Source organism: Xiphophorus couchianus, chromosome 21 (assembly GCF_001444195.1).
Source record: "Xiphophorus couchianus chromosome 21, X_couchianus-1.0, whole genome shotgun sequence".
NCBI lineage: Eukaryota > Metazoa > Chordata > Actinopteri > Cyprinodontiformes > Poeciliidae > Xiphophorus > Xiphophorus couchianus.
In genome coordinates, this window is record NC_040248.1 from 14,221,504 (window position 1) to 14,246,089 (window position 24,586).

General features: G+C 39.2%; 2 protein-coding genes across 3 annotated transcripts; one reads left to right on the forward strand and one right to left on the reverse strand.

Annotated features, from left to right (window-relative positions):
• The first annotated feature begins 121 nt into the window (after positions 1-121).
• On the forward strand, positions 122-1,972 carry LOC114136763 (heavy metal-binding protein HIP-like). Its single transcript, XM_028005016.1, has 6 exons — positions 122-445; positions 543-605; positions 693-755; positions 884-946; positions 1,101-1,226; positions 1,319-1,972. Exons 1-6 carry the CDS (start codon positions 169-171, stop codon positions 1,597-1,599), a joined length of 873 nt encoding a protein of 290 aa, XP_027860817.1. The 5' UTR covers positions 122-168; the 3' UTR covers positions 1,600-1,972.
• A 155-nt stretch (positions 1,973-2,127) lies between these two features.
• pkd1l1 (polycystin 1 like 1, transient receptor potential channel interacting) lies at positions 2,128-21,065 on the reverse strand. 2 transcript variants are annotated; one of them, XM_028005012.1, is made up of 49 exons: positions 20,792-21,065; positions 18,816-19,314; positions 18,496-18,664; positions 17,851-18,090; positions 17,621-17,753; positions 17,325-17,528; positions 16,956-17,137; positions 16,342-16,545; positions 16,045-16,208; positions 15,835-15,951; positions 15,587-15,757; positions 15,137-15,226; positions 14,876-15,055; positions 14,709-14,786; positions 14,489-14,631; positions 14,069-14,189; positions 13,829-13,967; positions 12,924-13,113; positions 12,791-12,847; positions 12,349-12,708; positions 11,863-12,264; positions 11,609-11,760; positions 10,852-10,952; positions 10,510-10,708; positions 10,298-10,381; positions 9,905-10,112; positions 9,210-9,316; positions 9,000-9,099; positions 8,797-8,925; positions 8,541-8,714; positions 8,042-8,228; positions 7,826-7,920; positions 7,446-7,744; positions 7,246-7,330; positions 6,999-7,139; positions 6,655-6,761; positions 6,463-6,573; positions 6,275-6,380; positions 6,030-6,092; positions 5,436-5,515; positions 5,094-5,328; positions 4,902-5,006; positions 4,560-4,697; positions 4,356-4,490; positions 4,032-4,247; positions 3,774-3,935; positions 3,288-3,440; positions 2,496-2,599; positions 2,128-2,417 (listed from the first exon to the last, which is right to left on the reverse strand). In XM_028005012.1, the coding sequence occupies exons 1-49, from the start codon at positions 20,909-20,911 to the stop codon at positions 2,189-2,191; spliced, it is 7,968 nt and encodes a 2,655-aa protein (XP_027860813.1). In that variant the 5' UTR covers positions 20,912-21,065; the 3' UTR covers positions 2,128-2,188. The 2 variants fall into 2 exon arrangements, with proteins under 2 accessions (XP_027860813.1, XP_027860812.1); XM_028005011.1 differs by lacking the exons at positions 17,851-18,090; positions 18,496-18,664; positions 18,816-19,314; positions 20,792-21,065 and having other exon boundaries at positions 6,030-6,089; positions 17,621-17,759.
• Between the last annotated feature and the right edge of the window lie 3,521 nt (positions 21,066-24,586).

Consider the following 24,586-nt stretch of genomic DNA (forward strand, 5'->3'; position numbering starts at 1 on the left):
TTATCAGAAACATAATTCCTTATGTTTCTGATAAGGGAATTATCAGAAACATCTGCTTATTTCTCAGGCTTCTGTTTGGTGACCTGCTCTCTGCTGGTATAAAACACGGTGGAGAGCATGTCCTCCAAGATTGCAACATAAACCATCTACAGCAGCAGACGTTTCAGGATGAGAAGATCTGTCGTTTTTCACATTTTGCTCCTCTGTCAGTGTTGGACTTGGGCTCACAGCGAGGCGGACAGTGAAGCTGCTCAAACTGTAGCTCAAGGTCTCCAGGCTGAGATTCAAGGTGTTGAAATAAATCAGGCTGAGAGTACCAGAGAGACCAATGACACCGTGGATCTCTGGGCCGAGCTGAAGGAGCTCAGAGACATGACCATCGAACTGAAGACAGACCTGAAGCATTACCTGAGCAGGATAGAGGTGCTGGAGGAAGAAAAATTAGGTGATGCATGTCGCAAAGATAGATGTTTTAATTAGCAGTGATTACTCTTTAAATTCACAAATCTTCTGTACAATAACCCATATTTTCATGTTTGCAGGCCTTGAAGTCAAAATAAGTTCCATTGAGAAGGAAATGGAGGGAATCAAGAGGGAGAATGCAGGTGAGGAAGACAGACAAATATGGTAACCTCTGAGTTCAGGACAGAATGTGCTCCACTCACTGTGGGGAACATTAAATGTATTTGCAGAGTTGGAGAACACATTGAACATCGTCAAAAGTGAGGTAGAGTCTCTCAAGAGTAAGAACATGGGTGAGTTGAAAATGGGATGCATGTTCATGTTTACTCCAAATCAGCTTGATTTAGAGTTGATTTTCACCTTGATAGGTTGCATAGATTCATTTTCTGTCTTCAAAGACTCTCTGCTGCACCTCTTTCAGCGCTGGAAGCCAGAATGACCACCAATGAGAAGGAGGTGGAGGAGATCAGAAGAGAGTACGAAGGTAGGATAAGCAAGAATTAAAAGTAAAACATTTGACGATGAAATAAGAAGAGTGAGTAAAACTGATACAAGGTGAAGTGGTTATGAATGTTGCTCTCTGTCTTAAGTGAAGTATTGTCATTCTCAATAAGAAAAAAAAAAAAACATTCACACAGATCAACCAAAGGTGGTGTTCTCAACTGCCCTCACCAGTGGATACTTTGGACCCTTCAATACTGACGTCACGCTGAAGTTCAGTAAAGTCTTCATAAACTTTGGCCAAGGCTACAACCCATCTACAGGTACCAACCTATTTCCCCATACTATTAAACAACAGGCGGGAATGTGGGCAGATGGGCCGTGTTTATATCTCCTGCTGTTTCTTTTGTTCTAGGTTTCTTCACAGCCCCAGTCAAAGGAATCTACTACTTCAGATATACTTTGCTTGAGAAAAGAAAAGATATGTCGCTTGGTATTCATTTGTTTCATAATGGTAAGCATGTTATGGGCTCTTTTGAAGTAAGTGATGGTTCACATGAAAGCATATCTAATGCAATTATCCTTCAGCTTGAACAGGGCGATGAGGTTTATATGAATCTTTTGAGTAATCACGGTTTGTATGACGATGGAAATAATTACACCACCTTTAGTGGGTTTTTGCTTTTCCCCTTGTGAGGCTGTATAGAAAAAACACACAGATATTCTGTTTAATTCACTGCCAGCAATAATAAAATGAAAAAAATATTTTGTTCTAAGAAAGTAAAATGCACTTCCAGAGCTCCTTTTCCAGAAATAGTCACAAAGTGCAGGATGACTCGGGTAAAACCCGTTTATAAACGGTCCAAAACATATAAAACACTACATCACATTAAATCAGGATATGCACAAAAATGCTTTTGGAAGCCTCCATGCAGACAGACCTGGGTCAGGACCTTCTGACTGAGAGACAACAAGGATTTTTAACGTCATTATTTCACAGAATAAAAGCACTTTCATTCTCAGAGTCCTTGTACAATAAGCATTCAATATCAAAAAAAACTTAACCATTTGATAAACTTATGTTATTGTTGTAAAAAGGTGTGCTACATTTCTTCTAGATTAAGGGTTAATTTTTCCAATAGAGTACAACCTGGCTGGTCATTTGAAAAAAAAAAAAATACAACATTGTAAAGATGCAATCAGTGCTAAAGAAGAAAGAACTGGTTGACAATGAATACTTTAATACATTCATTTCCCAGAGTTGCTTATAAACAATAATAATGGATTATAGTTCTCCTGGTTCGGGCTCCTTATGGACCAGAACCTCCACCAGTTTATATTGAGTTCCAGTAAACCAGCAGCTGTGATTGGTTCCAGCCTGCAGCTCAGGTCGTTTCTCACAAATATCTTCTGACCGAAGCCTTTCGGAGGAGGTCAACTCTGGGGATGCCATCCAGTTTTTAATTTTTAATGATTTATTTGAAATATTTTGGATTTGTACTTCAACCTCAGACCTGGTGGTAATAGAAAGATTTATTTGAGTGCACGTTGATATTTGCTTCAGGATAATGCTGCAAGTCGCATTCTGTTACCTGAACAGGCGAGCTGCAGGAGGGGTTGTTTTTTCATGTGACTCTTGGGTTATTTTATTCCTCGTTTTCTGTGTTTTCACCACAGTCTGTGACCTCAGACATTCCTGACAGAACCATAAACAGCTAAGAACTGGTTAGCCATTTGGAAACAATGTATTGTACATCACATGTTTTAATAAATCATATGACTTTATCGGTGTCTTCAGTCATTCTTCTTCAACCCTTGTCTTCAGATCGTTGATGTTCCCTAACATTCATTTCTGCACAGCTCACTCACGCTAGCAGTTCAAAGGAGCCGATTTCTGGATTTTGACTAGGCCGTTATAAAACCTTGCTTATTTCCTTTTTCAGCCCTTCAATTTTAGACTCACGGCCTCCAATTTGGCTCCGGAATAATTTAGCTTACAAAGGATTTCACTGATTGCAATGCTTCATTGCAGTCAATGAAGTCACTATGCCAGAGAGGTGACATAAAGATTTTGGTTCTGATAGTTTTTTTAAGCCAAATATTGTGTTGTATACTTTATTGTCAAACATCCATACAGAAGAAACTTTCTCAGAGTAACTCTGAAAAAGTGAGTCTTGTTCATTAGTTTTCTAACCCAGCTTTGAACTGGAACCATGGTTACCATGCTGACCAAGGCCAGTAGTAAGAGTTCAGACCTCAGTGTGAGTTTGCTGAGAGCACAACTACTTAGTTTCCCCATGACTATCAATGAAGCCAAATAAATTCTATTTTCCATAACAGAACTATATAAGTATGTTGTTATGTTGGATATGATGGCTGCTCACCTGTGTGTCCATGTTGGAGGACAGTGGGGAGGCTGGGAGGACAGGGCGGTCCCCGTCTCTGTACCGGATTGTTTGGTCCATGCTGTTGGAAAGGACGTCGAGTCTGAGCAACAGTTCGTCTATGGAGCTCTCCAACTCCTCAAGCACACAGGTCTGGAAAGATTAATGGTCTTTTACTGGAGGTAGACAAGTTTAGATGAATGATTGGATTTTTTTTTCTACAAATGTGAAATGTTTCTCTTGATCTAGCAAATAAAAATTATTGAATGTATATCTGACTTCTAGTCTTTATGCCTCAACCAAACTTACAATCTGCATTCTGCTAGTGAATAAAGATTCTGGTGACCTTTGGTAAGTAAATAAATCCAAACGAATTCAGTTTATGTGGAGTCATCACATGATTTTTTAAAAAATTTATTTCAGTTTTACATGTATTTTAATACTATATCATCTCATTTTTAATTTAGCTTAATAGTTTTTCATTACCCTTTTTTTATCATAATCATCCATCCTTGCTGGTTTTTGCCATCCAGTGAATTCAGACACCTTCATTCTTAAGTAGTTTAATAGTTCCCCTGTGGTAAAAGTAATGTTCCTGCTTTGAGGTCTTCTAGCCATTTTCACCAATAAGGATATCACCCCAATTACCTGTAAGAAAGACAAGTGGCTGTCAGGGTGCAAAAGTTATTTAAATAAATAAAAAATCCTCTTTTAAACTCCAAAAGTTCAATTGGAAATATGTACCATCGCTGTGCGCACAGCAGTATTTGTCAGAAACAGAACGACCCAGTGAGAGAAATCATGTCCTGAGCGGAGGCGGTTCTTTTTGACCTGGAGTCCACGGTAACGACAGAGCAGAGTCTGCAGGGAGTGAGGAACCGAGCTGAACGGCCAGCAGCTCCCTGCATGCAGCAGGTTAGCCGAACAGGACAGCGCCAGCAGCAGGATCAGGCCTGAAACCTTCCAGGTGAAAGAGCATTAGCAAACAAAACCTTGTAAAGCGAAAGTTCTGCGACATCTTGGGAACTTATATATCAGCATTGTTACTGTATAATTTTTTTTTTTTACCACAGGCCAAAAGAGGCTGGAGTGTGTCTGTGAAAGAACTGCAGCTGAAGAACGTAATGTTCTGTTCATTCCAAGCAGAGTCACAAACTTTATGGTCAGGAGGAAGAGGACAACCCCCCACAGCGTCCGAATATTCTGCACAGACAAAACGCAAATAATAATGGTACAATAATCTACCCGCCATCCTTTGTTTCAGTCTCTCACCTGTTCCCAGCTAGCCGCAGCGCTAACATCAACACGTCCTCTGTGTTGGGTCTGCAGCAAACTCACAACTTCCATGATCATGGTGGAGTGATAGATCAAACAAAAATAACAGATTAGAGTCACTGGCAGCAGACTGACCTGTAGTGGAGAGACAGAGCAGAAAAGTGAAGCGTTTTTGAATCATAATCAGGCATGTTTATGACTTTATTAAAGTATTTCAGGTAGGTTAACCTTTCAGTAAAGCTACTGTGGCCCTTTATGTATTAGTGTGTTGGATAATTTTAGTATGTCTCCCTGTTTAACCAATCCATGTGGATGTGATGGAAAATTTGGTTCACTTACATCCAGCCACATCCAAGGTCTTCTCCTGCATCCCATCAGCCCTCGCTGTGCAACAATGGACACTTGATTGCAGGATTGTAGTAGAATCAAGAACAGGAAGAGCAGCTGGTATGGAAGAGAAGACATCACTTCAGTCCGTTTAGTTCCAGATTCTTCAAGTGTGTCTCTGCCAGGTTAGAATGAGTAGTTTACCTTGGAAACCATGGCAACATAGTCCCATGGCATAGGACTGTGTAACACCCTCACTGACTGGACTTTAACGGAGTGCAGCAGTACACCATCAGGGCTCTGCTCAGAGATCAGACTCACACTGCTAAACAAGTGAGGCGCAGGGCTGTATAAGGTGAACTGAACCTTCAGGGCCACCGTCCATCGGTTCATCCAGCTGCTTGACTTCAAAATCCTGAGTTTTGATGCAGCTTCAGACCTGCAGAAAAACAATAAACAAAACAAAGCAATACACATAATGTCACAGAATCAGCATCAGCAGTTATTGGCATGAGTAAACAATGTTTGTGTCTGCATGGGTCTCACTTTGTGTGGCCTAAACTGACTGTAGGAGCTTTCTCTTGACATGGATGATCACATGTCAGTGGTTTTGTCAGCACAGGACTCTGGGATAAATTGAAAATGACGTTGAGTTTGGTGAACAGATAGTAGGCGTGTGAATGAAAATACATTTAAAACACCACATTAAACAAAAGATGGATAAGAACCAGGCTTTAGTTCCAAAAACTGTACCAGATATTTTACTGCAAAGATGGTGAAATTATTATTATAGATGTTCATTCAGAATCTTGATGGATTCTGAACTGACCATGTACATCAGTGATCCGCAAATGTTTCGGCTTCTTTTCTTTTACAGTGGACAAAAGGCAACAAGTAAAACAAAAGAGTGTAAAGAAACTGTTATACTATTTTTTGGCCATTTGTGAAGACTCTTTTCTTATACCATTAGAGAGTATTTCATTTAAGAATATATTTGAAGAAAATCTTGTTAGAAATATATAATGGTTTTTTAAACAAATCATAGCATACATTGCCTTGAGGCTTCCCAAATAACCTTTTGCATTGTAGCATGTTTTAGATCTACAGGAAAATTTCATATTGTGAATGTTTCTAATTTACCTGAAATATGCTGGAGCCATCTGTCTTCTGTATGATGGGCTCCCCAATGACTACGTGTGGCTGCTGAAAAATTATTCAATGCAACACTTTGTAAAAAAGAATCATCAATTATTCTTCTCACTATTAGTTTTTATTTTAATTTAAAATACGAAAAGTAAAACTTTACGTATATTTTATGGATAAAATGGACATTTATATCCGATGTTTTGGTGGGGTTTTTTTGAAGAATTTTTGACTTGGCTCACCTCGGGTTTTGCTGATGAATTCTGGTACAGGTAGTCGAGCAGACTCGACTGTGTCCACTTCCACCAGTCCTCGTGTGTTTTTATGGAGCTAAACGTAAAACTGTGTCTGTCAAAAAATAATATAAATGTTTTTATTCCATGTTTGTGAGTTATATCTGGATTGCATCAATGCAATGCTTGGGTGTTACCTTATAAAGTGTCTCTTTATGGCCTTGTTGAGATTTTGATGTTCTTTCACTGAGCTGCCAGAGATTATACACACCAACAGGAGAAGCATAATGATGCAGGAAGAGAAATCCCTACGTGAAAAAAAGAAAGGGTGGGGGGGTAAATTCTTGTTTCTAACCTTTTCAAATGTACTTAAAAACACAAAGACAAACTTGAGTGTTTCCTGAATGAGAGCCTCTCTCCTCCTCTTTCCACAAGTTTTCTTCAGCTCTGCTGGAGCCGGCGGGCGAGCGAGACGCAGGTGCCGAGCCCTGAGCAGCTGCAGAAACACGGAAACTGAACATCAGCGCGGAAAACCCCTCTGATTATACATTCATCCATGTTGGGCTTGAACTGAGGGATAACTTGACCACCAAAAAGAAACAAACAAGCTTAAAATGAAAATCCCCACAGTTGAGAGTATCAAGTTAATCCACAAGCATCCAAGTATTGTTGTATCACTTCATAAAACTTTCTAAATTACTTGGAATTTCAAACTTAAGAGTCTCGTTTTCACCTTTTCCACAGATGAAGTCTTCTCACAGAGATCAGACTTTATGAACTGTTCTGGTACATCAGGATCTTTCTTGCTGAAAAAACAATGGTAGTCTGCGGGTTTCTTGTACCAAAAGCAGACAGTAAATGTCATGCCAAATATCTGGAGAGAACAAATAATAGAATTATATTATTGATGAATTCCAAGGAAGCGCTTATAAGTTTGGTTAAAATATGTTTCTTTTTCACAGAATTGTTCTTGTTATTACCACAACTGGTTGGATGAAGAACATACAGCCCAAAAGAGAAACACAAAGAGAGTGTATCCAAAGCACAACCTGGCCGCTGCTGAATCTGACAGAAGACAATCCACACATACAAACATATTGTTCAAGTATTAATGATGTTTACCGCTGTTTTCTTAAAAAAAAAAAAAAAAAGAAAGGTAAAGCTACAACCAGTGCTCTACCTCATTCCATTTGTAGCTGTGACCACCAAGCAGGAGAGAGACAACAGCGCACAGAGCGCCCAGTTCAGAGAGTGACACCAGAACGATGGTGTCCTAAGTTTTTTTTGTTCGGTCTGCCCTGCATTTCTTCTGTTCGTGCAATCTTTAAACCGTTCCTGCTCAGGTAAACGTCTTTCAGCTCTTCCTTTAGAAGTCAGCAGCAGTTTATGCAGCAGATCGTCATTTCTTGTCTGGATCGCAGACTCTTCATCCGCGCCTTTATTTTCACGAATGGAGGAAATTGAGTTGATGTCTGTATCCTACCGCAAAGAAATATGACTTCAGAAAACGACTTATATTACTGTGAAAGAAGAGTTCTGATACATTATTCAAAGGCCAACCTGGTATTTTTTCCTCGAGGCCTCCTGCTTCCACCTCCGGCGGCCATCCCAAGACAGATGATAATCCAACTCGCTGTCGTCTGCTGAAAAGGTTTCTGCAAGACGTTACAAACAAGGCACACACAGCAGGTACTGTCACGCAAAAGGCAACGCAACAAAATAAAGCAACAGAAACCATGAAGCTCGATGGAACCAGAGGGTCAAATCAAACCTGACCCTGAAAATCATCCTGTGGAGTTTTCTCGCAATTTGCACGTTGAATTCCCGATCCCGACCGTGTGTTCCCAGTCAATCGAAACAGGAAAGATATGAGGGCTGCTACAGGCAACACAACCATCACACTTCGCAGTCCAGTTGTGATGGAAGCAGCCGACACATCGACGACACCCACCTCAAATGGCAGCTGTAAGTAGGGAGAAAAAAAGAAACCACGTAACTTGTAGTTAAGGCAGCCCTCTGTGCATTTCACTGAGATTTTAATTCATAGAAGAATAAATCGTAGCAAATAACTGTAAAGAGGACAAAAAAACGTACATGCTTTTCACATTAAATAGTGGTGTGCGGTTGCATTGAGCCACCTTCACTTTGATACCCCTAAATAAAATCCATTAAAGCTGATCAAGAAAGCGACTTAATTATTATATGATATCCCCGGACATCTCTGTGATCCCCATGGTAAAACATGGTTGTGGTCGTCAACGTTGTTTCCACCCACCTGATCGTCTGTATGCGATATGATGACGGTGTTGGCACACGCATACCCCAACAGGAGAAGCAGGCAAACACTAAGCCTTTGAGTGCGTGTGTGTGAGCTGGGGCTGGGGCAGCTGTACACACAGAGCCACATGTGGAAATCAGCCAAGTAGTCACAGAACCTGAGAAGCAGCATCTGCATGAACACACATGGAAACAGAGAGTCACACTGTGGCTTAAATGAAACCAGGCTTCATGTCTGCATCCACTTGCTGCACCTTAACCGGATGCATTTCCCCAGAGCAGACGCGCAGCTTCCTCTCCACTTGACCGTCGCCCTCGTTCACAGACAACCAGCGTTCACTGTCAAACAGCCATGAGCGTTCCGCCGCTGGCCCTCTATTCACCTGGTTTACAAGCAGTTAAACAGTTCAGCCGACAGACTGGGAAGACAAGCAGACATTAAACCTCTGACGTCTACCTCTGACACCACCACTTGTTTGAGGTACCAATCAGGGGAATCTCCAGAGTTGTCGTGCCAAACATGAACCCCCCACACTGGGCCCAGGCTGTCGGCCGCACTGTGGAGGCCAGAAGCAAAGCGAAGTTTCTCAGCAGTGTTATTGAAGTATTAAGAAGTGGGGAACAATGCTATGCTGCTAAGAAAACATAGAGGTGGAGAGGATTCCACCTTAGTATGAAGGTGTCTTTTGTGTTTCTTCTAAACAGAGTGCACCCTGGGACTTGAAGTTCTTTTGTTTGTGAGACGCCGTCTTCACCATGCAGCATCATGTAAACCTATGAAAGTTAGCAAACAGAATTCAGCTCTTACATTTGTATGTGACTTCATACTTATTGCATTTCATTTAATTCGCATTTCTTTTATGACAAAAAGAGAAATATTCTTGTTAAACTATATTTTGTTAGCTTCTGTAATTAAGACATATTTCTTACTTTCTTGTTTTGTTGCTGTGTTTGTCATTTTTTGTTGGTTTTATCCAAACACAGGTCACATTTGTAAATGAGATCTTGGATCCCGATGAGACAATTTGTATAAATAAAAGGCAAAAATAAAAAAATAAAGAGTTGTATTTTTGGAGAGGCTAGGGGTGTCTGTCAGATGCATACAGCTGTTTCTTGTCTTATGTACATATGGGTTGTGTGTGTGAAAATCAGTCCTCTAAATGCTTCCTAACTGATATTGTCTATGGTAATGCAGAACAATCTGAGGCATTTTTGCATGGAGACAATCCAACACAATTTCTCCATACCTTTCAAATATTTTTCTCTGCAACCATCACAAAACTGTTATTTGCAGATTAATGCAGAAAGATCACAGTCGGTTGTGGGCACAAAAAAAATGTTCATGAGCATGGAAAGGCTTACTTTTGCAGTCATACGGGCCGCAGAGCAGAGACCAGTGTGAATGCAAACAGCATAGAGGTACGGGTCTGCTGGATTGTTGTCAGGAAGAAAGTAGAGCCTTTGATTCTCCTTGGACAAAAGTTCGGCTCTCTGAGACCAGACCAGCCCCAGGATGTACAGGACCAGCAGGACCGCCAGAATACTGAGCACAACTGGATCACTGGATGCACTGAGAAATACAGAAAAAACATGGTGCAGTGGAGTCCTATGGTAAGGTTTTATTTAATATTTTCAAGATAAAACCTGAGTATTTTTTCCCATTGTCTTTTCAAAATATTGAAAATGAATCCCTAAAAAATCTATCACACTTTCTTTGTCATGTGAAAATGGGGTGGAAATGAGGGAAGAGGTCACCTGAGGAAGGGATCCAGATCTCCTGTGACCTGGCTAATCTTGACCTGTTGCTGAAACACAGTCAGTGGCCTCAGCTGGTAGCAACTAATATGAACAAAAACAAGATGCAAATCGAAAGTTTTACCATGGCGTTTTGTTTGGGTTTTTTTTTTTTAGACTATGTGGATGTGTTTGAATTCTGGAAGTCTGTCCGCACACAGTCCATGCCTCACCTGCAGCTCACCGCAGAAGACGCGTCCGATTGGTGTGTCCTGCAGCCGTGGTGTGTCCAGGCCCCCTGCTGTCCGTCCCAGGACAAACACAGACTGCTGTCCACTGTCACGCTGTAGCTTACCTGTTCGCTTTGCAGCTGGCTTCTACGTAATCTTGCAAACTCGGCGTCCAGCAGCGCCATGTGGGCAATGCCTGCAGCTGGAAATTTCATGAGATTATTTGTTTTTCATAGAGCAGAAATTCTAGTGAAGCCAAAGCAATTCCAGTAACACGGAGTTGTCTAGAAGAGGAAGCAGGCTAAAAGTGATCATTAGAGATACTCTAATAGAGAATCCTCTTACCGCCGAGATAGGAAGGGGGCAGAGTTACACGGATGGTGTTTTGCTCCCACTGGTGAATTCTTTTCAGGTGGTGCATGCTGGGAGTTGGCCTCTCAAATATCCTGAAACAACCAGCAATCATGATCTAGTTTCATATTATTGTTGACAATGAGATGTTTTGTTATGTTTGTTGCATTTTATCCGGATTGGGTGTGATAGATCAAAACAAAGTGGCGCATAAAAGCACCTTGTATTGCCTTGTTGCTGGAAATGTGCTATATAAATAAAATTACCTTTGCCTTTAATTATAAAGTGGAAGTGGAAGAATAAATGATCCGTTTTCAATTTTAATCCGGGGAGAGAACATGAGGCTAGAAAAGACTTAAGAGTGGGGTGGAAGTTGACCTAAGCAGGAAAGTGGCTCAGTTAAAGTTCAGACCTAAATCCAACTAAGAATCTGCAGCAAGACTTAAAAAAATGTGGTTCTAAAATGCTAGCTAATCAACTGACTGATTCTTTTTCTTTTTTTTTACATCGAAGACTTGCGCAAGAATTGTAATGCTTGGATGTGAAAACCTGGTAGAAACATACCAATAGGCCTGCAGATGTAATTATTATGAAATGCGGTTATAAATGTTGACTGAGAGATGAATCCAAATGCATGCCATACCGTTCAGATAGTTTTCTCTTTCACAATACTGGATTTTAACATTACAAAATGTGAAAAGGTTGACAGAGTGCTGTTCCTGTGCTTGTTGTGCGCAATCAACAAGTCTACCTGAAGAGAAGCATGATGGGAAAAGGCTTGTTGGGCAGCGGCGTGAACGCCACAGTGATCTGGATGGCCTGCTGCAGGAGCTGCTGGCTGATGCTGAAGTTGTGGTAGCTGATCTGGTTACGAAGGAGAACGTACCGACCGGAGGGGCTCTCCTACAGCAGGAAATTTTGCATGTAAATTAGGCATGATGGCCGTTTGGTAGACACAGAGATCTAGACACCATTTTTGAGAGAGCGTAAAAAGAGACGGCGTACATTTCTTTTTGGAAGTTGGATTTCAGTGTTGACTGGCTGAGGGAGTGAGTGAATCTGGATTTTTCTCCTGTCGCACTTAAACAGACTGAAATCCACCACCGGTCCGGTCGGCTGGGAAAAGGGGGCGAGAATAAAATCTCCCCCTGTTTTGAGTTGTGCGTCGTGGGGGCAAAGGTCGCGGTCGAGCCGAGTCAGCACTCTGAAGACGCAGGACTGCTGCTCCCCGAGTCGAGCCCTTCCAGTGTGAAGCCTAAACACGCTCTGGATCAGAGCAGCAGGCATGCGGACGGTGGTGAAGCCGCTCCTGACGATCAGAGAGGTTCGGTTTTGGGATGAAGCGAGAAGGTCGATGAGGCCGGCGGTGACTCTGTGCTGCTCGGCCTCATGGGGCGAAACATCCCTCTGGAAATAAATGAGTCAGAATGAATCCCAGTTGAGAAACTTATTTAAAATAGTTTAAATTTGAAGTAGCACTCTTGAACGCACCAGGATCAGGTCTGCTGCAATCTGCAGAATCTCCTCCACAAGCTGCCCCAGCCGGTTTGCTGTAACCGCTCCTCCGTGTTGGCGGCGAGGGCCAGCGGGCGAGTTCTGTGCGCAGCTGTCAGATGCATTTTCAGGATCCTTCGTGTTTGGCGCTGTGGGGGATCCTGGCTCTAAAACACGGGGTTTGTTAAAAGAGACTGCTGCTTTAGATGTGCAGCTACAACTTGTGACCACCTGGAGGCAGTATGACACCGAGTTGATCAGAGTGTAGAGCATCTGCTGGTTAGCACTAAACTCAGGAAGTATCTCTGAAACAGACCGGACGAATGTCGCTACACGTCTGACGCTCATGTATGTCACCTGAAAGGGGGAGAATAAAAATGGTCAGAAAACCTTTTTATCATTCAGGATATTCCCTTTTGAGCAGACATTCATGTCTCACCTGATTAGTAACTTGTAGAAGCTCATTGAGAATAATGATGCTGTCAGCAACCGATTTCTAAAATCAAAGCCATAATAGATATAACAGACTGTTGCAGACTGAATCAAGCAGTGCAACGGCTTTGTGTCCGAACCTCATCACTCCCTTTGAAATCGCATAAAGTGTGAATGAGCACATTGCGAGTGTGTCTCTGTGCGTGTGTGTTAGCCTCAGCATCCTGGCCCAGTTTGTTCAGGACGCTGGTCAGGAGGCTGACGTAGTTACGGATCTCAACAGGATTCCCAAGCCTTACTAAGGTGGACAAGTTCCTCAGACTCTCTGAGCTGCAGGCAAAAAGAAACAATACATGTTAGACTCCTCTGTAGTCCTGCTGATTTAAAAAAAAAAAAAAAAAAAGCTATTAAATGGTCTAATTGATGCCACTTGTTGCAACAATGCTTCCAAATAAAGTACTTTTTCAGAAATGATCATTTTCTAAATATGTATATTTTTTAAAAATGTCATCAATTGTGATATTCTTGTGAAAAAGAACATAAGTAAATAGAACCTGATTTTTGCCAATTATCAAAATCTAATACAGTATATCATCAAATATAAAAAAAAAAAACTATCAAAATCTGTCCTTACAAAAAAGTAAAGTCCAATTTAAAATAGTGAATGCCAAAATTCATAGTTGACTTTATCACTAAGCTCTCATGTGGATGCTTAAGTCAACACAGAAATTATAATTTCTTACTTAATAAGTTGTATTTGGTGTCTGCCAAAATATAAACTGCTTTATAAGTCATGTGGGCTTGGTTAATCTCCAATGTTTTAAATTCCCCTCAAAAAGCACATTTAAAAAAAAAAATCTAAAACATGGTTTAAAAAAATCTATTTAATAAGCTTTCCTTTTTTATTTTCTTCCAATTTTTGACATATGAAGTATGTCTTGTCAAAAAAATTTTGAATTTTAAAAATTGCCTTAATAGTTTTATTGTTTGGTTCTAAATAAAACACAAATGTCCCAGTGAAGCACTGATGGACTTTGTTTCTTACAGCTCCAGAGCAGGATCGCGATGAGTCGGCGAAGAGGATGAGCTGTTTCCGATGAAGCTTGGTCTGACTCGGACGGCGACAGGACACGGTTTGGTGGCTGATCCAGAGCTGCTGCTTCTGATTTCAGTGTAGATTTTTACTGAAGAAATACAGCAGCAAACGAGATTATTCAGTCCAATAAGCCTCAATTTAATGAGGCTGATGAGTGTCAAACCTCACTAATCTGCGCCAAATGTTCACCTTCATGGTCATCTCTGGGGTCACCAGAGGGCAGGCTGAAGTAGTACAGGAAGTCTCTTCCCTGGTACATCGTCCTGGGTGGTCTGCCTCCTATACTGTAGCTGTACTTGTACTCTAAGTCCTTATATCAACACAAAGACACTTATTTAAACTAAAACTTCAAAGTTGTGGGGGAAAAAAAGTCAAATTTAAATGGTGCTCTGCAATTCTGATGCAATTGATGACTTTTCCAATGAAAGTGTTGTTAAAAATTTAAAGGATAAAACTTGCCGGGGTGTATTATTCAAGAATGGAAGACCAAATTAAAAGATATTTCACATAATGATAACAGAAAATAATTTGGAAATGGATCTCATGTATGAAGCATGTGATAAATAAAGTGTTAAATACACAATAAGTTTGCCAGCACACGTTTCAGACCTCCTGTCCTGAGGTGCAGAAGATGCTGAAGGGAGTTTGTAACTCCATCCCTTCGACGGGCTGAACCTGGCACCTCACACCTTCTGGGACCGGGTTTGTTTTTAGAAACAGCTGAGTCTGACCGATCCAATTATTTTGAGACTCTAGGAAAAAAACAAAAAAACAATTAAAACAACCTTGATAATCTGTTTTTCTTTAACATACGGGTGTTAAAACTTACTGGCAGTGACCTGCAACATGTAAATGCTTCTTGGCTTCAGGCTGAAGGCCCTGAAAATCAGCGAAGTGGAGGAAATTCCTGAAATAACCAAAGATGCTAAATTAAACATCGAGCAGGAAAGATTTGACTTAAATGATATGACTTTATGAAGCTTCTGAAGGCTCCACCTGTGTAAGTGTAGGACTCAAATAGGCCTGTTTCTACTGCATCTCGGTGGAAGTCAAGCAAAGTTGGCTCCTGAATCGCTACAGAAGGTTTGGGATCCACCAGGTTACTTCCCTCATTCTTGAGTAGCGTCAGATCAGACTCCGAGTTATCAATTGGACTGAAGCGCTCAGTATCTATACCTAGTAAAGTAAGAGATTCATTAGACAACAATCTTGCACAAAAATGGAAGACAGATGTTGTAGGATTGTTTTGTTTTATACCGTAAGATCTTCCTGCTGATACCCCTGAATCTCCTTCCTCCACACTTGGATACGGAGCATCATAATCATCAGAACCTGTTGCTGAACTGACTTTTAAAAAGTAATTACAGTTGGATTTTGAAGATTGTAAACAACATAATATAACACGTAACGTAACGTAGCGTAACAAAGCATCATTAGACAAAAAGTGCATGGAGAAATAACTTGGCAACAACTTTTTTCTTTCTGTGTCTGAGTAAAATTTGTACAACCACAACATGCACACTGGCTACAAGGGACTTCTAAGCCAAAATTCATATCTAGTTCCATAATAATTCATATTTAGTTCCATAGTAAAGGGGCTTTAACCTGCTAATATAATTCAGGAAGTTTGTTTTGAACAATTAAACTGTGAGCAAAGCTAAAAAAAAAACCATTAAATTTGGAAGATTTTACTCAAATATTATTTACCTGGTTGATGCGCTACATCATCGTCCTCCATTAAAGGAAAAGCATATCTCCAGTCGGCAGAGGACTCACTTTGGATTTCTCTAGAAATGCCACTGAGGCTGATGTGGTCTAAAGGCAGTCTACTGTCTTGGTCAAGGACAGAAGTATGGGAAGAACCAGACCTTGACAAATCTAAAAGGGGAACAAACAGGGCAAGTAGATTTAGTGGAAGACCGTATTTTATTACAATCTGTTTCAGACTAACGCACCAGGTTGATCTGGTTTGTCTCTGCTTTCCTTTGAGATCTCTGGAGTCAGGGTGGATGTGGTGGGATCCTCCAGAATTGCTGAAGGGGAGCTGACATCTACTGTGTAACAGAATGGGACTGGAAGAGAACCAAAACCAGGTCAGGATATTTTTACATTCATTAAAACCAGTGAAAAGCAACAATAAGCTGATCAAATTGATCTTTGTTTACCCTCTGTGATGGGTTTGGATGAAGCGTTGACCAGGTAAAGACTCCATGTGTACTGAATGAGTTCACTGTGAATGTTACAGTCCTCACAAAGTGCATGGATGGAAAATGACTGATCCCAGTTCATATAATCTCCCTGGCACTGATGGCAGAAAACGGAGACCTTCCTGGGTACAACATGTTCAAATCAATTTTATGGTTTAGCCCACTGCTGCTTTTAATGTATTCAATCCTGTTCACCAGTTAGTCATACATATCTCTGTGGACGCATCAGTTTTATTTCAAGGAATGAGCAAATACCCAGTCAGGTGTGAAGTGACTGTGAGGAAAGCCTCTGATGAAGCCGAACGCTCTCCGCTGAAGACTGTAAGCGTGAACTGGAACTGGTCAAACTTGGGTTTCAGCAGACTGAGAGGGAATTTCAGCTCAGGGGATGAAGTGGGAATGTCCTGGTCAAAACAGGAGCTGGTGATGCTCGAAACTGGTTTGCATGTCCAACTATAACTATGGAGAGAGAAAAATAATAAGAGGAAGCAATGATGACCTTCCAGTTACTGTTAAAGCAAATACAACCAATCTTAATTATGGTGGAAGGTTAGCAACTTATTCCTACTGCTTCCAACCAAAGGTAGTCTACAGAAATCAATGAGCAGAAAACAGAAGTAAACAAATAAGAAAAGTCCAATCAAACTTATTTTGCAATTCAGTCATTAATGTTCATTGTATTCAGAAGTTTCTGAGCCTTCCTTGAACTCTCAGAAAATAGACCAAGCAGTGGCCAGTTGGAGCTGCTCCAGGTTTTAAGCCTGCTAAAAATTCATGTATTGTATCACTGCCATGAAAATATTAATATATTGTGTCTGAATCATATAAACCTTTGCCATTGAGTGTTTAATATGGATGAAAGTTTGTACCTGAGAGGGTTCTTAGGGAAGTCTGGATCATAGGATTTCTGTCCATCCAGGGTGACCACATTGCTGCTTGTTTTGCCAATAAAGACATTGGTGCCACCCTGGATGAACGCCACCGGAGGGCTTGGCTTCACTTGGAAAGCCACAGTATAGTTGCTGTACACCACACTGCCAATAACTTGAACCTGGAGAGGACAGAAACCTCACTTGAGTAGAAATCAAAGATGCTCTGGTATGTAAATATGGGATTGGGACATAAATGCGGGTTAAAGCCTCAACTACCTAAACAAAGAAAAGACAAAAAACAACTAGAGGATTAATTTGAGTTGGACTCTAAATGATTTTGGTTCTCTTCCCCATTAAACAACTTACTCTCGCTATGGCCATGTAGGTGTCATACTGCAGGAGATGGCTCTGGAGAATCAGGCTTTGTCTTTGTGTGTCTGTGTGAGGCAAATGAATAATCTGGCCTCCAGAACCAAGTAAAGTCCAGGAGTAGCGAAGGCCCTCTGATATGTCACACTCCACATCTGACTCAAATGTCACACCCAGATGGATAACTTCATGTCTCTGAAACTTAGCACAAGAATGAGGCTTAACTTCTTTGACACTAACCTATTAAATAATCTTCTTGTATGATGAGGCTGTAGTGGAGTTACATCTTGTACCTGACGTTTGAGCGGACCCATGTTTTTGACAGGTGGAGGCCGACACGGCCGATCCACAACAAAGACGTAGCTGCTCAAAGACGCAGAACTGATGAGATTGGACGCAATCACTTTGACTGTAAACTCTCCCAACCTGCTGACACACAACACAAACACTCAGTGCATTATGGAAAAGAGAAGCTCTGAAAAAAAACAACAGCCTCTAAATTCAGTGAAACTCCCTGGCTTGCCTGTGGAAGACATGACGTGTTGTGCTCAGCCCAGGTCTGGTTGTTCCATCTCCGAAGCTCCAGATGAAGGTGAGGTTGGTCCCGACATTTACTCTGCATGTTACTGTGAGAGTCCGATTCCTTAAGACCGAGGCCTGATGATCCAGCCTGCTGAGCTTCACAACTCTCTGGATCTCAACGGGAAACACATCCGAGGTGACCGACATTTGACCCCAAGATGCAGCCGCTACCACATTGTAACTATGTGAAGAGAGGAGGATAAAAATGATGTCTAAGCAAGAAACGTTATACAAAAAAAAACTGTACCAGTGAAAGCATTTTTTCTTTCTTTACTTTAAGATATGCTATAATGTGATTAAATGTGACATGACAATGCAACATATTATGAGATGATATGAAATAATGTAATGTGATGCTATGCAGAAATGTATTAAACAATCCATTCATCCATTTTCTGCATCAGCTAGGCCTTGTCCTGGGTTTGACTCTCGGATCGGGTATGATACAATACGATACAATATTTACTTTATTTTGGACAGATAACTGCTTTCAGAAAAAAAACAAAAACAAATCTATGAATACATAAACAAGCTTATAAGTAGAAAGCATTTTTTTAAATTTGCATATTTTACAGGTGATTCGTACCGTCCAGGGTTGTGGTATCTTTTTGTGATGGTCCTTAATCCAGTTCTGGCTACTTTGGAATCTCCAAAGTCCCAGAGGAATTTTACAGGATCAGGTATGTCAGTGACAACCAGGAAGACTATGTCTTTATTTATGGGATACACTTGCCGTTCTGCATAAATCCTGACATCTGAGGGGGGAAAAAAATCAATAATTTTGTTCAGTGCAGAAATCTAATAGCCTAAAAAAAATCCATTCATGCAATAATTCTTAAAAACTGTACACAAATTGTAATCACTCACAAGAGAGTTACACTTCTTTAAGAGAGTTTCACTTCTTACCCTTTTCCTTCTCACTCTGAGCTGGTGGTTGCTCTGTTGTAATATATTTAGCTTCTGACTTCCTTTTCCCCTTGACACACATTAACACACTTTTGCTCTGAAAATAGACTTGATTCTCAGCTCGCACCTGATTCGCAACAGGCCCGCTGCGGGTGAAAAGCAAAACCACTGTTGCCTCGACCCCTGCGGTGCAGCTGCTGCCTCTGTACTTTGCCTTTGCATTAACCAGCAGAGAGGCAGTCGCAACTGACTTTCCTGAAATGCTACATGAAACCAGACACGTTTGGTTTGATGTGACCCGTTTGGCGAGGTCGAACAGCAGCTCGTGGTTACAGTGCTTCTCTGTGCAGATACAGTCTCTGGGATTATCAGAACTGTGGTTGGATTCTGCTTCCACTGTGAGCTTCGAGAGTTTGTTGTTGTCAGAAATATCACCTGCTGCCATCTTGTTGTCAGACACATCCTGGCTGCGGTTGGAGATGAAAAGACATGCAACTACCTGCAGGACAAAAGGCGCATAAAGATCATCCGAAGCTCAACGATGTGTGATTAAAGGAGGGCTTGTTGATGCTTGAAATGTAAAAATGAACCTTAGTTTTATATAGAACTAAAGCCTTTATTCTGCATGTGCAACTACAACCTCAGTTATTTTAAATGGAAGACATGATGTTGAGATTTTTGAAGAAAATAGGAATTTATGGATTAGTCTATAATGATTCATATTTGACTTAATTTTCCACTTGAAAACATGCATTTGTTTTGTACACCAAAAGATTTTGTCATAACTTTAGTTGCAAAACAGCAACATCTGGCCTTTCATACACACCTATTATTATTGTGACAATATATTAGCCAAGATGGTTGATAAAATTATATATATATATACTGTGTATATATATATACATAAATAATGTTTTTTAGATTTGTGACCCATGTTTTGGCTTCTTTTTTTTACATTACTAGACACAAAAACATTTGTTTGTGCAAGATTTTCTTTTTTCTTTTTTTGTTTTCAATTGGCTGATTGCCCACAGATTATCGGCTTTAGCTACCATCTTTTACAAAGGATTAGTAGAGTATTGGTGGTAAAATTATTTTGAGGAGTTTTCACATAATGCAGAAACTAACCAGTATGTACTTGTTAACTTACATACATGTGTGTATCAGTGTCTGAGACTGGATAATACAGTCATAGTATTTTATTTTATTTTTTCTTTTAAGTTCCAGGGTTTTATTGTAAAACTCCTGTTTGACCAACGCTGAACATAGTGCACATCAGCAAAGTGATTGCAGCAAAATCTATTTACTATACTGCACTTATTATGCATATAAAAAATACTGTAGAGGTTTACTAAAGTGAAATTAAAGAGGTTTTTACATGGTTAAAATTATTACCTTTTTCATATAAAAATGTTGACCGATTTGTCTTCAGAAAATAAAATATCCAAAAATGTCCAGTTCGATCGATAACCTTGATCATTACAGATTTTTATTTATTCATTTGTTATAGGATTACACTATATATATATATATATATATATATATAATTTTTTGGATTTACTTCATGTTTTTATTTTAATTTGTCCGACAAGTGAATAAACAAATATGCCACAACTCTGACGTGACACTAAATTAATGTTCAAAATATTTTCAAAACATGGAAACACATCTTATGTCTTGACATTAGATGGACAATCCAGTCATAACATAAGCAAAAATTCACACATAGCTGATTTTCTAGCTCTTTCTTTGTCTTTTTTTTCTTTCTTTTTTTTTCTTTTTTTTTACTGATTCTCCTTTGAAAAACTTGCAGAGTTGTGTTTGGCAGCATCAATAAATGTTTCAGAAATTTCTATCTTGATTCTGTCACATTGAGAAGAGATGATTTTCTCGTGTAAAAACAAATAATAATAATAATTTTAAAAACGAGTTTCAAAAAGTGACCAAAACAAAAGTGTTCATACATCCTGACTCACCAAAATGCTTTTCAGACAGCCGGCGCTTGAAGGATTAGCTTTCTCTACATCCTCCAGTAATTTCTCTCTCTGTTTATGTGTTAAACCCCAGCAGAGGAGAACTTCCCCGCCTTCACTCATATATGCCTGCTGGGTGACAGTTTCGGCCTCAACAGGCTTTCTGTTGGAGCCTGAATGTGACGAGGGACGGCAGGAGAGGTTATCAAGGAGGCCTTGACGTAAATAGCTGCCAGGAGAGAGCGCTGAGACGGAGAAGTGGAGGGTGGAGAAGGTGCTGTGAACGTCTAACAGGAGAGTCATAAACAAGCAGATGTCAATAAGCATTTAAAGAAACATTTAAAGAAACATTACTACAAGGATGTTATAGTTCCCTGCAGTTTTTAACATCCAATCCAAGGACACAAAAAAGGGCTAATCACACAACACAGACTGTGAACCTTGACCTTTGGGAAATATTTCCAAAAGAAATACCGGGACATAAGAGCATAAAATCACCAGTCTGGAAGTCACAATAACAGAGGGTTCTCTTAACTACTGAAACATTAATGAGACAACTTACAGTTATGGATTAAATCACTTAGGAAGCTTAGAGACATTTATTATTTAATAGTTGACTTTATATCGGATGATTTACTTAGGTTATGCTTATTGTACATTCACAATTCCTCAGTTTCTCACATTTTAGAGCTTCTCTATGTCTAATAATCATTATTTTATTAACATAGTTTCACAGGTTGTGATGTGACTTGTTTGCATGTTGTTACATTGAGTTTGATCTTTGTAAACTACTTTGGGTTTTTTAGAATCTCCTATCTGCTTGGCTAAATTATGTTATATAGTTTATATTTATAACATACATTTATTTATGTTATAAATAAATAAATAAATATGTAGTGTTCTCATCAAAAGTGTAACAACTCCGACTAAACACCAAGGTAAACCACAGCAAATTGATGAGAGGGAGACGTGTAGCAAGATTGAACATTTACTGTCGACTTCCTCGTATCATAAGCTGGGTGAAAACTGTAAACAGAACAAACAATACAAACTTAGTTATGTGTCCGAAGAAACTTACAGTACATACATAAACTCTCCAGTTATATGCAATCCACTATGAATGGTTAAACAAGAATATCCGCCGCCATAACTAAACATTAACATCTTCGTAAAATAATATCTGATACATCTTACACAACATGTATGTTATCAGAAAATAACACTTACAGCATTGCTTCGCCTTAATTTCTCGCGGATGGCACAGGATTAAATGCTGAAGACACAACACATTCAGCCATGCTTGCTGCAGCTCACGGAGAAAACCGGAAATTACCAAACAGGACGTCCGTGGCAGACAACACAGTAATTCTTCAAAATAAAAGCCTTCGCACCTATTGCGATTACAAATAACTTACAATGGCATTAACACAATAACCATAAACTATTAACGAAAAATGCTGTCAAAGCAGCACAAAATAAATGCCTATTTATTTATATTATAAATAAATTTGTGTTCATTGTTTACAATGTGTCTTAAATTAAATTAAATTAAATTAAATTAAATTAAATTAAATTAAATTAAATTAAATTAAATTAAATTAAATTTAATTTAATTTAATTTAATTTAATTTAATTTAATTTAATTTAATTTCAGGAAGTGAGGTTTGATAGAATTTACTATGTCTCTCAAACTTGTTACGTCCTACTTATATGTAGCTATTTTCTCAGTTGGATAGGAGTGTTTGACTTCAAATCTATAAGATACATAATTTATACAAGACATTTGACATCAAAAGTTAGAATAAATAAAGTCCACATTTATTAGCAAGTTTTTACTGGTGTGTAGTATGATTTGTATCTGCAATGCTGAGTTTCTTCTGCCGCAAGCAGACAACCATCATAATTAACAGAAATAAAGGACTAAAAACATCAATCTGTGTGTGTATGCAGTGTGTTGCACTTGGCGAATCGAGTTATCGAGATAAATCAACTTTTCTTATCTCCTGAAAATGATTGTATTTTCACATAACATAGAGTAAGCCATCACCCCCTCCCTCCCAAACAACCCTGCTTGAGTCATAGTGTATTTTTAGCACAGGAGAGTTTTGTGTGCTGCAGAAACTGAACAGCTTCAGCTCAATAAATTACACTAACAGCTGACCTGTGCTCTGCCTCCAGCATCCAGCCAGCTTTCCAGAGACTGTCACTCCAAGCGTCCTCCCTGCCTGTTCTCCCTCAGGACATAGTGACAAACTCATATAGAGAAATAATGGTCCTTCGCTTCGTAACTCAGATCCTTCTTGTCCACTTCCAACAATTCCAAGAGGCATGTTATAGATGGGACTGAAATGGAAACAGAAAGCTGACTTGAAAAGTTGCAGAAATTTTTTTGGAGTCTTGGAGGATCAAGGAGGAAAGCGAAGACCTAAAAATAAAAAAAAATAAATAGAAAAAGACAACGCTTTTTCCCACCTTTGTTTTTCACTTCCTTCTATCACGTCTATTGTCCCCTCTCTAAGAGAAGAGATAAAACAAGCGCTGACCAGCAGAGTGTGAGGCTGGTTTCCACAGCAACAAGTCTCCGAAGACAATGCTGCATACTGGCACCTTGAATGAAACAAAAACACAAGCAATGATCAACAGGTTGCAACAAATATCTCACTACTTTTTAAAGACATGCTGACAAACTAAGTATTTATCCAATGAAATTGGGGTACAGCTAGTAGCCTATGCATTTTGTTTATGTAGATTTTAATTTATGGGTAGAAATATGATATGTTAAACATCTAAATGGTGCCTACCATTTTTAATGTACTAAATTAGCTGAATTCTATCTGATAATTAAAATATTATTTGTTAATTCTGCTATCTTAAAGAAAAAATAAAAAGCTAAATTTGCTTATGATTAAGCCATAAAATGTGACTAAATTGAGACTAAACATTTTTTTCCTGATGGCTGAGCTAAGATGGCAACCTCTGGGTTTGGAAGCCTAACTTGCTAGCAAGTTGGATTTTAGCATTAGCGCTGTTGCTAAGCTAGCAAATGCCGGATAAAAACTTAAATTCTTGCTATAAAACAAAAATGTTCTCAACCGTAAGGTCTTGACAATTCTTCACTTATTCTAATAATATATCGATTTACAACATAAGTTAAGTAATACAAATATATACAAATTACAGTTCTTTATGGGACAACAAAGATTACGAGAACAAGAAAGGCTAATAGTTGACTGAGCCCACATCGAGCTAATTTCTAATCAAAATCGTTTGAAATAATTTGTTACCAAAATAAAATAATTCAAGTTGAACATTACATTTCATGTATAAACTATTATGCTTAGCTAAATTTCGACTTAGTTTATTGGTTAATATTTAATAACCTCAACATTTCCGTTTTGTAGTACTCTTTCCAACAACATGTTTTCAAGAGAATAGTGTTTGAAGAGCTATATTTCTGTTTCCATCTAACTTCAAACTGGTCCAAAGATCAAATACTTGCTCCTTTAAGTCTTCTGAAGCCTTTCTTTTATGCAAAAAAAAAAAAAAAAAAAAAAAAAATTGGGATTTAAAAACAGATTTCTAGAATACAGATGAACTATTTAGCTTTTTTTAATTTATTTTTCTTACAACTAAAAAAGATTGTCTTTTTTTATAAACTAACAATTAACATTCAAAATGCTTGATGAACTGAGAATGCAGAAAAGCAACAGAGGCGTAATATAAGTCAAAAGTGTTTTAGAGGATTACTTAAAAAACCTGCTTGTGATCAAATGTTATGACTGGACTTCAGAAAAGCAA

Coding starts and splice junctions, on each gene's coding strand:
- LOC114136763 (XM_028005016.1), top strand. CDS start 169: ATGAGAAGATCTGTCGTTTTTCACATTTTGCTCCTCTGTCAGTGTTGG. Junction 756..883: donor TCTCAAGAGTAAGAACATGG/GTGAGTTGAAAA, acceptor CACCTCTTTCAG/CGCTGGAAGCCAGAATGACC. Junction 947..1,100: donor GATCAGAAGAGAGTACGAAG/GTAGGATAAGCA, acceptor ACATTCACACAG/ATCAACCAAAGGTGGTGTTC.
- pkd1l1 (XM_028005012.1), bottom strand. CDS start 20,911: ATGAGTGAAGGCGGGGAAGTTCTCCTCTGCTGGGGTTTAACACATAAA. Junction 15,758..15,834: donor AGACAAACCAGATCAACCTG/GTGCGTTAGTCT, acceptor TTCCCCTTTTAG/ATTTGTCAAGGTCTGGTTCT. Junction 12,848..12,923: donor ATTTCAAAGGGAGTGATGAG/GTTCGGACACAA, acceptor CTTTGATTTTAG/AAATCGGTTGCTGACAGCAT.